At 20.6% G+C, this 17215-nt stretch overlaps 1 protein-coding gene across 1 annotated transcript in view; it reads right to left on the reverse strand.

The window, feature by feature from the left end:
* LOC145843347 (paxillin-like) overlaps positions 1–17215 on the reverse strand; it is a 30731-nt gene continuing 13516 nt past the window's right edge. Inside the window, exons 7-12 of the mRNA XM_082950812.1 lie at positions 14260–14372; positions 12446–12619; positions 11651–11766; positions 10862–10976; positions 1369–1489; positions 1–857 (exon numbers count right to left, since the gene is read on the reverse strand). Of these exons, the coding sequence (XP_082806938.1) occupies positions 706–857; positions 1369–1489; positions 10862–10976; positions 11651–11766; positions 12446–12619; positions 14260–14372 (791 nt within the window). The 3' untranslated portion in view covers positions 1–705. The remainder of the gene's footprint in view (positions 858–1368; positions 1490–10861; positions 10977–11650; positions 11767–12445; positions 12620–14259; positions 14373–17215) is intronic.

Here is a 17215-nt window from a genome sequence, read left to right on the forward strand (position 1 = left end):
TTTAAAAGATACTAATCCAGTTTAATATACTTTTAAAAATGAGTTTAAGGCTAGACATGATTTAAAAACAATTATTAATAAGAGGATTTTATTTAAAGGCCTGTATATTCAATTAGCAACAAAATACAAAAATATAGTTAGGTTCAAAAAAACTAAACAAAATATATTATTAGTTTAAAACTATAAAAAGTTAATATTAAATTTAAAAAAAAAACTTTACATAAAAATTGGTGTTTCATAAGGAAATTAAAGACTTATTATCAGAGATTAGAAAGAGTAAAATAATCAAATTCATACTCAAAACACTTTTCACACAGAAAAGTTTAGTTTAATTAGAAGGGCTATTTTAGTGATAAAACTTTCAAAAAAAAGTGAAATAAGGTTACATTAGAAATGTTAAGTAAAGTGTTTTCTTGTGTTTGTTTTTGTAGTGACATTATTGTAAGTAATTCTTTTAAACATTGGTGACAATAACGTCATTTCAAATTGAGATGGTGACACTAATACATTTTGTAGAACTTATTGATACAATGTTTTCACACTTTAAGGTTAATTAAAAAGTTTTACGTAACACCATTTTGTCATTTAGTGTTTATTTAAAAGTTTTACGTAGCAACGTCACCATCTAGTGTTTATTGAAAAGTTTTACGTAGCAACGTCACCATCTAGTGTTTATTCAAAAGTTTTACGTAGCAACGTCACCACCTAGTGTTTATTAAAAAGTTTTACGTAGCAGTGGTGACAGTAGGGTTTTCCCCTCTGTTCCTTAAAAGTTCCCTTGTTCAATTGTTTCAAACAAAAAGCGCAAACGAAATGCTCCTCGTGAAATTTCTTCCCCATCGCGCTGATACACCTGCCTGTGACGTCATAATTAGTTGAGTGTGACGTCATAATTAGTTGATTGTGGCGTCATAATTAGTTGAGTGTGACGTAACAATTTGTTTTAGGAAAATTATACTCAGCTGAGTTCTATTTAATGGTGAAACAAAATCAACAGCTCACAAAAATTTCAATGATGACATTCAATTTTCGTTAGTAAAAAAAATTAACTAAATATATTTTATATGTTTAAAAGATTTTTAATGTACTTTTTCTGATATTTTTGGTCAAGTTGTTGTTTTTGTAAAACTTTATTTATATTTTTATCATTAAAGTTTAAAAATTTTTAACCTAATAAGAAGTTTGTAATAGTTAGTTTTTATCAACCTAACTTAAAAAGGTTTTTAACACAAAGTAACCCTTTTACAAATAGGGTAATAAAATAAATATTTACAAATCCAACTTGTAAAAATAAATAAAAATAACTATTTGTAAAAAATCAATAGTTCAAACCTAACTTGTAATAAAATAAAAATTTAAAAATCTTACTTGTGATGGGTTTATTGCACCCGGCACAAAGCGACCCTCTTTTAGCGTGGTAATGAGTTTCACAATAGGGTAATCCCTCCAATTCGAAAAAATTCCCGTGAGTGAAGGGTGCCATGCATTCCTTTGAATAATTTTTTTTTTTAAATAATAAAACAGTTGATTTTGTTACAACAAAAACAGATAATAAATTCCTCTGTACAAAAGTATTTATTTATATATTCTTAAAAATAATGTTATTATACAATATTGAAATACTTATTCAATATATTGTTGAAAAATTTATTTAATTCCAGAAGATACATTAAGATAATTATTGTTGTTGTAGTAAAATAAACCCTTGATATACAGAATAGCCATAGATTATTGAAATTTTTTTCCAGGTTTTTTAAGTTTCACCCTGGTTTCAAAACACATAACTTTTATGTCAATTGAAGTATAACATTAAGTTTGATGTAGAAAAATGTCTTTAATAGCACATAAAAAAGGAAAATATATTGTTATGCTATTTTAATGTGTTAAAAAATAAAAAGGAATAATAATACAAAAAATTGTAAAATATTGACTTTTCGTACCTAATCAATATTTTTTTACCTACAAAAATATTAACTAAAAAAATTGCAAGTATTCCAGTTTTTGGGTAATTTTTGTTCAAAAATCCAAGTAATTTCTAAGATTTCCCAAAAACCAGGTTTTACAAAATTTTTTTTTGCTTAAATTGTCAATTTCGAGAATTCCAAGTTCTTTGGCAACAAAATATGTTGTTAAAAAAAGTGTAAGTAAGTTTAAAAAATATTCTTAAGAATAAGTATTTTATATATTAATTAAAAAGTAGTAAAAGCTTTCATAATAATAAAAAAATAAGTAACAATATATATTGAATGTATTTATACACAAAAAATATCACACATAAGATTTATAAAATATCTGATTGTTAAAAAGTTACAAACAATTGATATTGACATGTTTTTGGAAATGTTTAAAAGTAAGCAGTGAAATTTGCTACTTAATTATAATATATATATATACCTAGTTTTTAATGTGTAAAGTTAGCTATAACAGATATAGTAGTTAAAAACATTTAAACAATTTTTAGTTTTTATTTTTATTAATTTAAGAAATAAGCTAAAGTAAACCGATATTTTAAATAAAAAATATATAATAAAAAAATACAGTTCGTTTGTATTTTTTGCAATTTTAAGTATTTGAAAACTAAACTAATTTTCTACTCTTTACAGAGTTTGAAAAATATTCAAAAAGTTATTTGTAAGTTTCTGTAAGAAACCATTAGCTTTTAAAAAGTATTGAATTTAGTTACAACCAACAACCCATACTTGATAAGTAATTTATATTATTACTGAAATATTAAAAACAAGTCAGTAACAGTTGCTAACACAGTAAATATATTTTTAATTCGACTTCAAAGATAATACGTTATGACGTTGTCAATTTATCATTTGTAAATGTCAATTTATCAAAACACTTGAAGTATTTCTACGCCTTGGCATCGTTTAATAACAACTTTAATTTTCATAACATAATATGCGTGTTTTAAAATTACGTGTTTACAACACAAATATTTTAAATATTCTACTACAAATTTAAGGTCATAATATTTTCTAGTAAAGTTGACTTGATAACATTGAATTCGTACATACTGACACTAAAAATTTAAAAGGCAAATTTCTAAAACATATTTAAAATATTAATTTACTTCAAATTGTTATGTTTTGGGTCAGTAAGTTTCTAAAGAACAGCTTTTTAAAATACGTGTAACTTCATAACATGAATTTTGCATGTTTTTCGATTATTTGTTCAAACACCATCTTTATAGTATAAGTTAAAGAAAAATTTAAAAAGTTTTAATAAATATAATTTAAGCTACTAAAAAATTATAATCATTTTTTAAACAGCTTAGACATAAATAAGTATATTACTAGAAAAAAATTATGGATTTTATATGGTTTATATAATCAAACACAAATAAAAACCTATGTACATATATGTGTATAAAAATATTTGCTAATAGTATTCGTTTAAAGTTCAATACGATTAAAACCATAAATAAATAAAAGTTTAATGAGAAAATTAGTTGCATTAAGTTATTTAAATGGAATTAAACAATACAAAATAAATTTCTCAATAGTTTCTTGGTATTGAAGTGCTTTAAAGCACAATATTACTTTTCTACATAAATACATTTCATGGTTTAGAAATACGTATGTTTTTAATTCAGGAGATTAAAATTTAGTAATAAAATTAAAAGATAAAATAAAACATTTTTTATTATTTTGGTAAAAACTAAAAACAAATAAAAGTTTTCTTTATCTAACTTTATTTTTAACTTAAAATTTAATACACTAAATAGTTGGTCGTTTAAACTTCGTTGAATTATTTAAATAATTTAGAATTAGAATTTATTTTAAGTAAAATAGTTCAAGTATCCATTTTGAGTATGAAAAAAAAAAATACGTTTAAATTTGTTAAAAAAAAAATTATTAGATAAAAAAGATAAGTTTTATACTTCTCAAAAATTTTCATATTTTGGAAATTTATTTTATCACATTATCACTGTGATTTTTTTTGTATTACATAAATTAAATTTTTAAATCTATTTTTTATTTAGTTCACACTTTTCAGTCACTAAAATTTAGTAGCTTTTTGGAAAAACCTTGTAATTTAGATTTATTTTAATAATTAAAAGTTTTAAAATTTCACAAATACAACTAAAATTTAAGAAAAATTTAAACTTGTCATTCTTACTTTTCTATTTTCTATTTTTTCATTATTAATTTTTTTATTTGTATTTCATTAAAATAAACCGTAATTGAAATATTTATAAGAAGTAATAACATAAATTTAGATTTAATCTTTGTTTTTAACAGCATACCTTACTAGGAAATTTATTTTATCATTAACAATAATATTTTAAGAATAAACAAAAAATTTAAAATAGAGTAATCAATACTATCTTAGTTAACTTGAAATCTAAACTTTAATTTCAATATATTCAACAGCAACATTACGATGTCTAATTCAAGTATAAACATATCGTATAAAGTTTTGCACATACGAATTAATACTAAATATATAATGAAATAAATAATAAAAATAATAAAATTTTAATAGAGTGATCAACTTCTTTCATAATTAACTTGAAACAGGGTTGCTAATCGTTTTTTCAAAATTTTTTCCAGGTTTTCCAAATTTCTTCCGGGTTTTTAAAAGTAAACATTTTTGGGTCTGTTTTTAGTTTTAAGTTAATTTCTATAAAAGAAACTGTGTTAAATAGTACGAAAACATATAAAAGAATTTGTAAAGTTACTTTAAACGAGTTTAAAAAAAAAAATTGATGATGACAAAAAAATCTTATTTATATGATAGATTTTTTGTGTCAAATTGAAATTTTTATACTAAAAATGTTGAAGTTATTAAAAATTCCAGGTTTTTTGATCAAAATTATAGGTTTTTCCAAGTTTTTTTTTCAAAATTTCTCAAATTCCAGGTTTTTCCAGGTAAAGTGGCTACCCTGTTGAAATCTAAACTTTAATTTCAATATATTTAACAGCAACATTCGATGTTAAACTCAAGTATAAACATATCATAAAAAGTTTTGCACAAACTAACTAATAATAATATATATATATATATATATATATATATGATGAAATAAATAAAAATATTAATATACTCACCGTACAAAAAAAACTCCAGGTAATATTATGAAGTATTAAATGATAATAAAATGATTAGAAATTGTCTTCAGTTGATTAAATAATGTACAGATAAAATAAATAAACAGCAATAAAAAAACTCTGCTAGAAACAAAAGACTTGTGAGGAATTTATTTGTCATAAGAGATTAAGATAAACACAATTTATATTGTGTTTATATGATAATTAACAAATTAAGTAGAATAAATAATAATTTATAATAAAATAAAAACTAACATACAAAACAATAAGAATACAATTTATATTGTGTTTATATGATAATTAACAAATTAAGTAGAACAAATAATAATTTATAACAAAATAAAAACTAACATACAAAACACTAAGAAAACAATTTATATTGTGTTTATATGATAATTAACAAATTATGTAGAATAAATAATAATTTATAACAAAATAAAAACTAACATACAAAACAGTAAGAATACAATTTATATTGTGTTTATATGATAATTAACAAATTAAATAGAATAAATAATAGTTTATAATAAAATAAAAACTAACATACAAAACAATAAGAATACAATTTATATTGTGTTTATATGATAATTAACAAATTAAGTAGAATAAATAATAATTTATAATAAAATAATAACTACATACAAAACACTAAGAATAAAATTTATATTGTGTTTATATGATAATTAACAAATTAAGTAGAATAAATAATAATTTATAACAAATTAAAAACTTTTCATACAAAACAATAAGAATATAATTTATATTGTGTTTATATGATAATTAACAAATTAAGTAGAATAAATAATAATTTATAATAAAATAATAACTACATACAAAACACTAAGAATAAAATTTATATTGTGTTTATATGATAATTAACAAATTAAGTAGAATAAATAATAATTTATAACAAATTAAAAACTTTTCATACAAAACAATAAGAATATAATTTATATTGTGTTTATATGATAATTAACAAATTAAGTATAATAAATAATAATTTATAACAAAATAAAAACTATGATACAAAACAATAAGAATACAATTTATATTGTGTTTATATGATAATTAACAAATTAAGTATAATAAATAATAATTTATAACAAAATAAAAACTAACATACAAAACACTAAGAATAAAATTTATATTGTGTTTATATGATAATTAACAAATTAAGTAGAATAAATAATAATTTATAACAAAATAAAAACTAACATACAAAACAATAAGAATACAATTTATATTGTGTTTATATGATAATTAACAAATTAAGTAGAATAAATAATAATTTATAACAAAATAAAAACTAACATACAAAACAATAAGAATATAATTTATATTGTGTTTATATGATAATTAACAAATTAAGTAGAATAAATAATAATTTATAACAAAATAAAAACTAACATACAAAACAATAAGAATACAATTTATATTGTGTTTATATGATAATTAACAAATTAAGTAGAATAAATAATAATTTATAACAAAATAAAAACTAACATACAAAACAATAAGAATACAATTTATATTGTGTTTATATGATAATTAACAAATTAAGTAGAATAAATAATAATTTATAACAAAATAAAAACTAACATACAAAACAGTAAGAATACAATTTATATTGTGTTTATATGATAATTAACAAATTAAGTAGAATAAATAATAATTTATAACAAAATAAAAACTAACATACAAAATACTTAGAATACAATTTATATTGTGTTTATATGATAATTAACAAATTAAGTAGAATAAATAATAATTTATAACAAAATAAAAACTAACATACAATAAGAATACAATTTATATTGTGTTTATATGATAATTAACAAATTAAGTAGAATAAATAATAATTTATAATAAAATAAAAACTAACATACAAAACAATAAGAATACAATTTATATTGTGTTTATATGATAATTAACAAATTAAGTAGAATAAATAATAATTTATAACAAAATAAAAACTAACATACAAAACACTAAGAATATAATTTATATTGTGTTTATATGATAATTAACAAATTAATTAGAATAAATAAAAATTTATAACAAAATAAAAACTAACATACAAAACAATAAGAATACAATTTATATTGTGTTTATATGATAATTAACAAATTAATTAGAATAAATAATAATTTATAACAAAATAAAAACTAACATACAAAACACTAAACAATTTATATTGTGTTTATATGATAATTAACAAATTAAGTAGAACAAATAATAATTTATAATAAAATAAAAACTAACATACAAATCACTAAGAATACAATTTATATTGTGTTTATATGATAATTAACAAATTAAGTAGAATTAATAATAATTTATAATAAAATAAAAACTAACATACAAAACACTAAAAATACAATTTATATTGTGTTTATATGATAATTAACAAATTAAGTAGAATAAATAATAATTTATAATAAAATAAAAACTAACATACAAAACAATAAGAATACAATTTATATTGTGTTTATATGATAATTAACAAATTAAGTAGAATAAATAATAATTTATAACAAAATAAAAACTAACATACAAAACAATAAGAATACAATTTATATTGTGTTTATATGATAATTAACAAATTAATTAGAATAAATAATAATTTATAATAAAATAAAAACTAACACACAAAACAATAAGAATACAATTTATATTGTGTTTATATGATAATTAACAAATTAAGTAGAATAAATAATAATTTATAACAAAAAAAAACTAACATACAAAACAATAAGAATACAATTTATATTGTGTTTATATGATAATTAAAAAATTAATTAGAATAAATAATAATTTATAATAAAATAAAACTAACATACAAAACAATAAGAATACAATTTATATTGTGTTTATATGATAATTAACAAATTAAGTAGAATAAATAATAATTTATAACAAAATAAAAACTAACATACAAAACAGTAAGAATACAATTTATATTGTGTTTATATGATAATTAACAAATTAAGTAGAATAAATAATAATTTATAACAAAATAAAAACTTTACATACAAAACAATAAGAATACAATTTATATTGTGTTTATATGATAATTAACAAATTAAGTAGAATAAATAATAATTTATAACAAAATAAAAACTAACATACAAAAAACTAAGAAAACAATTTATATTGTGTTTATATGATAATTAACAAATTTAGTAGAATAAATAATAATTTATAACAAAATAAAAACTAACATACAAAACAGTAAGAATACAATTTATATTGTGTTTATATGATAATTAACAAATTAAGTAGAATAAATAATAATTTATAACAAAATAAAAACTAACATACAAAACAATAAGAATACAATTTATATTGTGTTTATATGATAATTAACAAATTAAATAGAATAAATAATAATTTATAATAAAATAAAAACTAACAAACAAAACAGTAAGAATACAATTTATATTGTGTTTATATGATAATTAACAAATTAAGTAGAATAAATAATAATTTATAATAAAATAAAAACTAACATACAAAACAATAAGAATACAATTTATATTGTGTTTATATGATAATTAACAAATTAAGTAGAATAAATAATAATTTATAATAAAATAAAAACTAACATACAAAACAATAAGAATACAATTTATATTGTGTTTATATGATAATTAACAAATTAAGTAGAATAAATAATAATTTATAACAAAATAAAAACTAACATACAAAATACTAAGAATACAATTTATATTGTGTTTATATGATAATTAACAAATTAAGTAGAATAAATAATAATTTATAATAAAATAAAAACTAACATACAAAACAATAATAATACAATTTATATTGTGTTTATATGATAATTAACAAATTAAGTAGAATAAATAATAATTTATAACAAAATAAAAACTAACACACAAAACAATAATAATACAATTTATATTGTGTTTATATGATAATTAACAAATTAAGTAGAATAAATAATAATTTATAACAAAATAAAAACTAACATACAAAACAGTAAGAATATAATTTATATTGTGTTTATATGATAATTAACAAATTAAGTAGAATAAATAATAATTTATAACAAAATAAAAACTAACATACAAAATACTAAGAATACAATTTATATTGTGTTTATATGATAATTAACAAATTAAGTAGAATAAATAATAATTTATAATAAAATAAAAACTAACATACAAAACAATAATAATACAATTTATATTGTGTTTATATGATAATTAACAAATTAAGTAGAATAAATAATAATTTATAACAAAATAAAAACTAACACACAAAACAATAATAATACAATTTATATTGTGTTTATATGATAATTAACAAATTAAGTAGAATAAATAATAATTTATAACAAAATAAAAACTAACATACAAAACAGTAAGAATATAATTTATATTGTGTTTATATGATAATTAACAAATTAAGTAGAATAAATAATAATTTATAACAAAATAAAAACTAACATACAAAACAGTGAGAATACAATTTATATTGTGTTTATATGATAATTAACAAATTAAGTAGAATAAATAATAATTTATAATAAAATAAAAACTAACATAAAAAACAGTAAGAATACAATTTATATTGTGTTTATATGATAATTAACAAATTAAGTAGAATAAATAATAATTTATAATAAAATAAAAACTAACATACAAAACAGTAAGAATACAATTTATATTGTGTTTATATGATAATTAACAAATTAAGTATAATAAATAATAATTTATAATAAAATAAAAACTAACATACAAATCACTAAGAATACAATTTATATTGTGTTTATATGATAATTAACAAATTAAGTAAAATAAATAATAATTTATAACAAAATAAAAACATACAAATCACTTAGAACACAATTTATATTGTGTTTATATGATAATTAACAAATTAAGTAGAATAAATAATAATTTATAACAAAATAAAAACATACAAATCACTTAGAACACAATTTATATTGTGTTTATATGATAATTAACAAATTAAGTAGAATAAATAATAATTTATAACAAAATAAAAACTAACATACAAAATACTAAGAATACAATTTATATTGTGTTTATATGATAATTAACAAATTAATTAGAATAAATAATAATTTATAACAAAATAAAAACTAACATACAAAACAGTAAAAATACAATTTATATTGTGTTTATATGATAATTAACAAATTAAGTAGAATAAATAATAATTTATAACAAAATAAAAACTAACATACAAAACACTAAACAATTTATATTGTGTTTATATGATAATTAACAAATTAAGTAGAATAAATAATAATTTATAACAAAATAAAAACTAACATACAAAACAGTAAGAATACAATTTATATTGTGTTTAAATGATAATTAACAAATTAAGTAGAATAAATAATAATTTATAACAAAATAAAAACTAACATACAAAACAGTAAGAATACAATTTATATTGTGTTTATATGATAATTAACAAATTAAGTAGAATAAATAATAATTTATAACAAAATAAAAACTAACATACAAAACAGTAAGAACACAATTTATATTGTGTTTATATGATAATTAACAAATTAAGTAGAATAAATAATAATTTATAACAAAATAAAAACTAACATACAAAATAGTAAGAATACAATTTATATTGTGTTTATATGATTATTAACAAATTAAGTAGAATAAATAATAATTTATAACAAAATAAAAACTAACATACAAAACAATAAGAATACAATTTATATTGTGTTTATATGATAATTAACAAATTAAGTAGAATAAATAATAATTTATAACAAAATAAAAACTTACCCTGCAAACAAAACACTCTGGATGCCATTTGCTTCCCAGCGCAGAAACGTAATTAAGAAGAATCGGTTTTCCGCAACCAGCACATTTCGGTGCAAACATATTGTAATAGCAAGCCCTATAATGTTATTATTACGTCATAGTTAATATCAAACGTATTTTGTAACAACTAGTTCAACGTTTGAATTAGTTTTATATACGCTCCATAACAGCTTTTGCTAATTAAGGTACAGATTCAAATTTTTTACTCATAGCTAAGACTAAAATAAATCAACTGTCATTTTTAGTTTGTGCTTTACATTTCTTTTAAAATTTTTAACAATTTTACTTTTGAAAATTTAGTTTATGTGAACTATTTGAAGTATAATGTTTATCAGATTATCTATAGCAGGGTTTCCAAAAGTGGGTGGTACCACCCCCTTGGCGATTTTAGTAAGTTGGAGGGGGGGCAATTTTAAAATTTTTAAGTTTACACTAGATATTGAGTTGCAGATGAAGAGAGAAAAAAGTTTACAGTGTATTTAGATGGTAGTCTTGTTGGAGGGGGTTATTCTAGTTTTTAATTACTTTAAAGGGGGCAGTTTGAAAAAAAAAGTTTGGGAAACCCTGATCTATAGTTTACAACTTTTACTCTTTTTTTGTAACTAGAACATTAAACATGGTCTCAAATTTAATTTAGTAATTTCTGTCTATAACATTTAGTATCCATAATAGTTGAAAACTATTGCTTATGTTTACAAATAGAAAATGTACTAAGCTTTTACAACATTATAATTGTTTATGACGTCATACCTGCAATAAGGTTTGTTTTCAAATTCGTGGAATCCCTCGTCACCGAAATTACAGCTGCAAAGAGCGCAAATGAAGCATTCTGGATGCCAAGTTTGGTTCATCGCGGTCACACATTGCTGGAATAAATAATTTAATATAAATAGTTAAATAAATAATAAATATAAGTAATTAAATAAATAATTTGATATAAATAATTAAATAAATAATTTGATATAAATAATTAAATAAATAATTAAAAATAAATAATTAAATAAATAATTTAATAATTAAATAAATAATAAAACAAATAATTTAATATAAATAATTAAATATAAATAATTAAATAAATAATTTGATATAAATAATTAAATAAATAATTAAATATAAATAATTAAATAAATAATTAGCGCAAATGAAACATTCTGGAATAAATAATAATTTAATATAAATAATTAAATTAAATAAATAGTAAATTAATATAAATAGTTAAAAAAATAGTTAAACAAATGAAACATTGCTGGAATAAATAATAAACATATTTATTCAGTATTAAAATAAATGAAATATTGACCAAATTTAGTTGATTGTAAACACACATCGCTGTTTACAAATATATCAAATTTCAATGTTTAAACAAACAAAACAAAGTTGTACACAACAAATTCATTTAAACTATATTAATAAAAGCACTCTGGGCACCAAGCCTGAGTTAATTTATCATAAATTGCTGTACAAATGATAAACAAACAAAGAAAACAAATAAAACTAATACAAAATCAAATGAAACACAAAAAAACAAATGAAACAAAAACGAACCCCGATGATGTTTTCCCCGCACTTGCAGCACTGCGGGGCGAAAAGACCCTGGTAGCAAGTTTCGCAGTAGGGTTTTCCCTCCCGTTCGAAGAAAGTTTTGCTCCCTATTTCCTGCTCGCAGACCACGCAGGTGAAACACCAGGGATGCCACACCTTGCCCAGGGCGGTGGTCACCTTGAGGTACATTTAATTTATTAACAATATGAAATTTATAAAAATATTATGAATATGTTTTTATTACTGAGGATGCCGAACATATTGGGAGCGGTTTTACCTGTGATAAGTACGAAACGAAATAAATTAAAAAATATTCAACATGTGACACACACTTTTCCCACTTGTCACCAAATAATATAAAATGTTTAGTGTTTGACTACATAAATTGTTTGTATTACTAAGGGTAGCAGACTGTAGCTAGGACTGTTTGTTACCTGAAGGAATATATAAAATAAGTATATAAACTTTAGAGAAAATGGATGATATATACAAGCACGCAATGTCAAGTTATATGTATCATAATATGTATTTGTATATACAGGTAGGTAATTAGTTTTAATCAATGTTTGTGTATATTAACTGTTCGTCCAGTTGTTACCTAGGAACAATGTGAAATAAATACCGGACTTTTGTTACCTAGGAACAATGTGAAATAAATACCGGACTTTTGTTACCTAGGAACAATGTGAAATAAATACCGGACTTTTGTTACCTAGGAACAATGTGAAATAAATACCGGACTTTTGTTACCTAGGAACAATGTGAAATAAATACCGGACTTTTGTTACCTAGGAACAATGTGAAATAATTACATGACAGATCTAGTCAAAACTACTGTTACCTAGGATAATATAAAAAAAAAGTTTAATAAATTTAAAGATGAAGAATAATATACACAGGTGGCTAATGCCTGATGATGAATGCCACTCTTGGTTTTTATCAAGTTTTTACAACTAAGATTGACAGACCTTAACCAGGACTGTTGTTACATGGAAGAAGATAAAAAAACAAATATTTTGTTAATCAAGTGTAGTATTATGTGAATATTAAATACAGCTGTAAGTTGTAGGAATATAGTATTTCAAACCTTTAATGCAAAATTATTGTTACTTTTGTAGAATCATTAGTATTTATTAAGGTATGTTTAGTACTAAGAATACCAAACCATTTTACAGGACATTTATTACCTAGGATAAAGTATTTTTTAATATATTGTATAATAAATAATATGCATAGATATTTAGTTAATTCATGGGGGAATAGTAAAATCGCAATAAAACTCCCCATAAATTCTATTCCACAAGCATCAAAATACAAATTCAATAATTCTTAGAATGAACTTAAATTTGTTACTAATCTTATCCATTTAACAAATAACAAAATATTAATATTTTTCTATTTAAAACTTTACCAAGCTTCCCGACACAATCATTAAAATGTTAACAAAAATATAATTTTTACTAAAATTATTATCATATCGCACCTAACTCCTCAATAACACGTCTATTACTATTATTTTTTTTTTTCAATATTTTTTAAGTAAAACACTACTAATTTTTTAATTGTTATTTCGTTTATTTACTTACCTCCCCAATAAAAGGTTTACAACATAAGTTTCTTAATGTTTTTTATTTTTATTTTGTAAAATAATATTTATCTTATTATCACGTTTTTTTTATGTTTTATACTTATTAGGTTTTTTATTTTGTAAAATATTTTATTTATTTACTCACTTCACCCATTCCAGGTTCACAACATAAGTTTCTTAATGTTTTTTATTTTTATTTTGTAAAATAATTTATTTTTTATCAACTCACTTCACCCATTACAGGTTTACCGCAGGCTCCGCAATCTCCTTTAGACGCGGCTCGAATCCCCTTTTCTGAAAGATCCCTGTTCATGTCCTGTAGCATTTCGTCCAAGTTTCCTTCTGTAATTACAAAAAGATATTATTTTTATATGATTACATGTAATATTTATTTATGTTCATATCCTGTAGCATTTCATCCAAATTTCCTTCTGTGATCACAAAAAGAAAATATTTTTATATGATTACATGTAATATTTATTTATGTTCATATCCTGTAGCACTTCATCCAAATTTCCTTCTGTGTTCACAAAAAGAAAATATTTTTATATGTATACATGTAATATTTATTTATGCTCATATCCTGTAACACCTCATTCAAACTTCCTTCTGTAATCACAAAAAGAAAATATTTTTATATGTCTACATGTAATATTTATTTATGTTCATATCCTGTAATCTCATCCAAGTTTCCTTCTGTAATCACAAAAAGATAATATTTTTATATGAATACATGTGATATTTATTTATGTTTATATCTTGCAACATTTCGTCCAAATTTCCTTCTGTAACCACAAAAAGATTATATTTTTGTATGAATTCATGTAATACTTATTTATGTTCATATCCTGTAGCATTTCATCCAAGTTTCCCTCTGTAATCACAAAAAGATAATACTTTTATATGTATACATGTAATATTTATTTATTTTTATATCCTGTAATCTCGTCCAAATTTCCCTCTGTAATCACAAAAAGATAATATTTTTATATGAATACATGTAATATTTATTTATTTTCATATCTTGCAACATTTCATCCAAATTTCCTTCTATGTAATTACAAAAAGACAATATTTTATTATGAATATATGTAATATTTATTTATTTTCATATCCTGTAACACCTCATTCAAATTTCTTTCTGTAATCACAAAAAGAAATTATTTTTATATGAATACATGTAATATTTATTTATGTTCATATTCTGTAATCTTCTGTAATTACAGATAAATTAGTGTTTAAATATTGATAAACACTACGTTTAATAATACAAGTGTTTCACAGTTCTGATAGACAAAACAACTTTTCAGTGAGTTTATTACAACAGTATCTTAAAATCATAACAATAAATCTCACCTAACTGAACAAAAAAAAAACTTTATTACTACGTCATAATTTCTTTTAACTTTCAAAGATCTAAAATTCTATAAAATAAATTCAAAATGAAATTATAATTAAGGAGTTTTTAAATTTAAAATACAGACACATCATATACAAAACACATGTAAAAATGGTGTCTTATTATTTAACAAACAAATAAATGTATAAATAAGTTCATGTTAATGTCGTATAACATTACGTCCGAATTTCTTTCTGTTGATAGTTTTCAAAATATACACATAAAAAATTGAAATGTATTTACGTCCTAAAAAGTTTCTTATCATTTTATTTCTGAAAATATAAGCATACTAAACTGATACATATTATCAATATCATTTCGTAATCTAAAATGTTTCCATTAAATATAATCCTGGGATAATAAACAAATTTAAATGTTTTTTTATTAGGGATAAGTGGTAACGAATCATAGTTGCATATATGTAAAATTAACATTTTGCAATTGTTGTTTATTAGTATCTTGCAAAGTGTCATTATTGTTAGGAATAAATAAACTTAGATACAATTGCAATATGAGGCTTAAGGCTAAATTGGGCTGATGTTTAAAACGAGGTTCGGTTTAGAGATTAATGTCCAAAAACTTTAGAGAATAGGATTAAACGCAGATGAGTTATGAGTAATATACTTACAGTATAAGGGATAACAGCTGATGTTTGATAAAGTCAAAGAGTTAGAAATTTAGAAAGTTATCTCACGAAAAGTACACTCTGAGCGAAATTGACAAAACTAAAAATCGTTTAAAAACTTTACCCATGAAAAATTTTCTACGCAGAAAAGTTTCCCGTTAATTTCTTATTACGACGAGTATATTTTTAAGATATAAATGTTAACAATCTACAAATTATTTTAAACTATTAAGTTGAGTTCTAAATGCAGAAACTAAACGAGTTGTGAATCTTTGTTTTGTACTTTGAAGCAGAAATATATCTTTGTTCATTTTACCACCTCTAAAAACATTATATGCAAGAAATATTGTTTATAATAGTTTTTATTAATAAAAGTTGTCAAGTATGTTCATGTATGTGGTAGTTTTAATTAGTTCACAAAAATTAACGATATATGACTATTCAATCTAACTAATGTTGTATTATTTGAAGATTTAGTAATATTAATAAACTTTAGTTAGTTTATATTAAAAAAAAATGTGCAAATTAAATTTTTTGTTTACTACCAGGTTTCGGTGGCAAAAAAAATTACGATCTTCTCAAATAAAATAGTAAACCCTTTATTTAATTAAGCTCTTTACATTTCAGTAAATCGAGCGAACTTTTTTAGTTAAGACAAATAACTAGAAAGCTTATATTGAAACTTCTAAATATAATAAAACATTCAAAAATGAAATTTTGTAAAAACAGCTTGTAAATGTGAATTACAGTTATTATGACGTAGCGATGTCAACGTCACAAGCTCAAGTATTATGACGTCATTTGTGTCACCGGAAATGACAAATAAATTCAAGTTTATTTCAAATTGAAGGCTGGGTTTAATTCACACTTTTTATCTTGCTTACTTTAATTATTTATTTCTTTTTAAATTTTTAATTTCGTTTTTTTTTTTGAAGGGTAATATATTTTTCAGTATTTTTTACTAGAGTTTTTTAAGCTTTTATTATTATATTTTGTTTTACATACTTATATTTTAAAATCATTTTCAATATGACATAAAACTATTTTTTTCAAATATTGTACTTTAATCTTTTGTTTTTATAAAAAGTTTCTAGAATTAATCTACTGAGATTACAGCAACTTTTATTTTTGTATGAACAATTTTTCAAATTGCTCTATAAA

Source organism: Thalia democratica, chromosome 8 (assembly GCF_965202585.1).
Source record: "Thalia democratica chromosome 8, ktThaDemo2.hap1.1, whole genome shotgun sequence".
In the NCBI taxonomy this organism is placed as follows: domain Eukaryota; kingdom Metazoa; phylum Chordata; class Thaliacea; order Salpida; family Salpidae; genus Thalia; species Thalia democratica.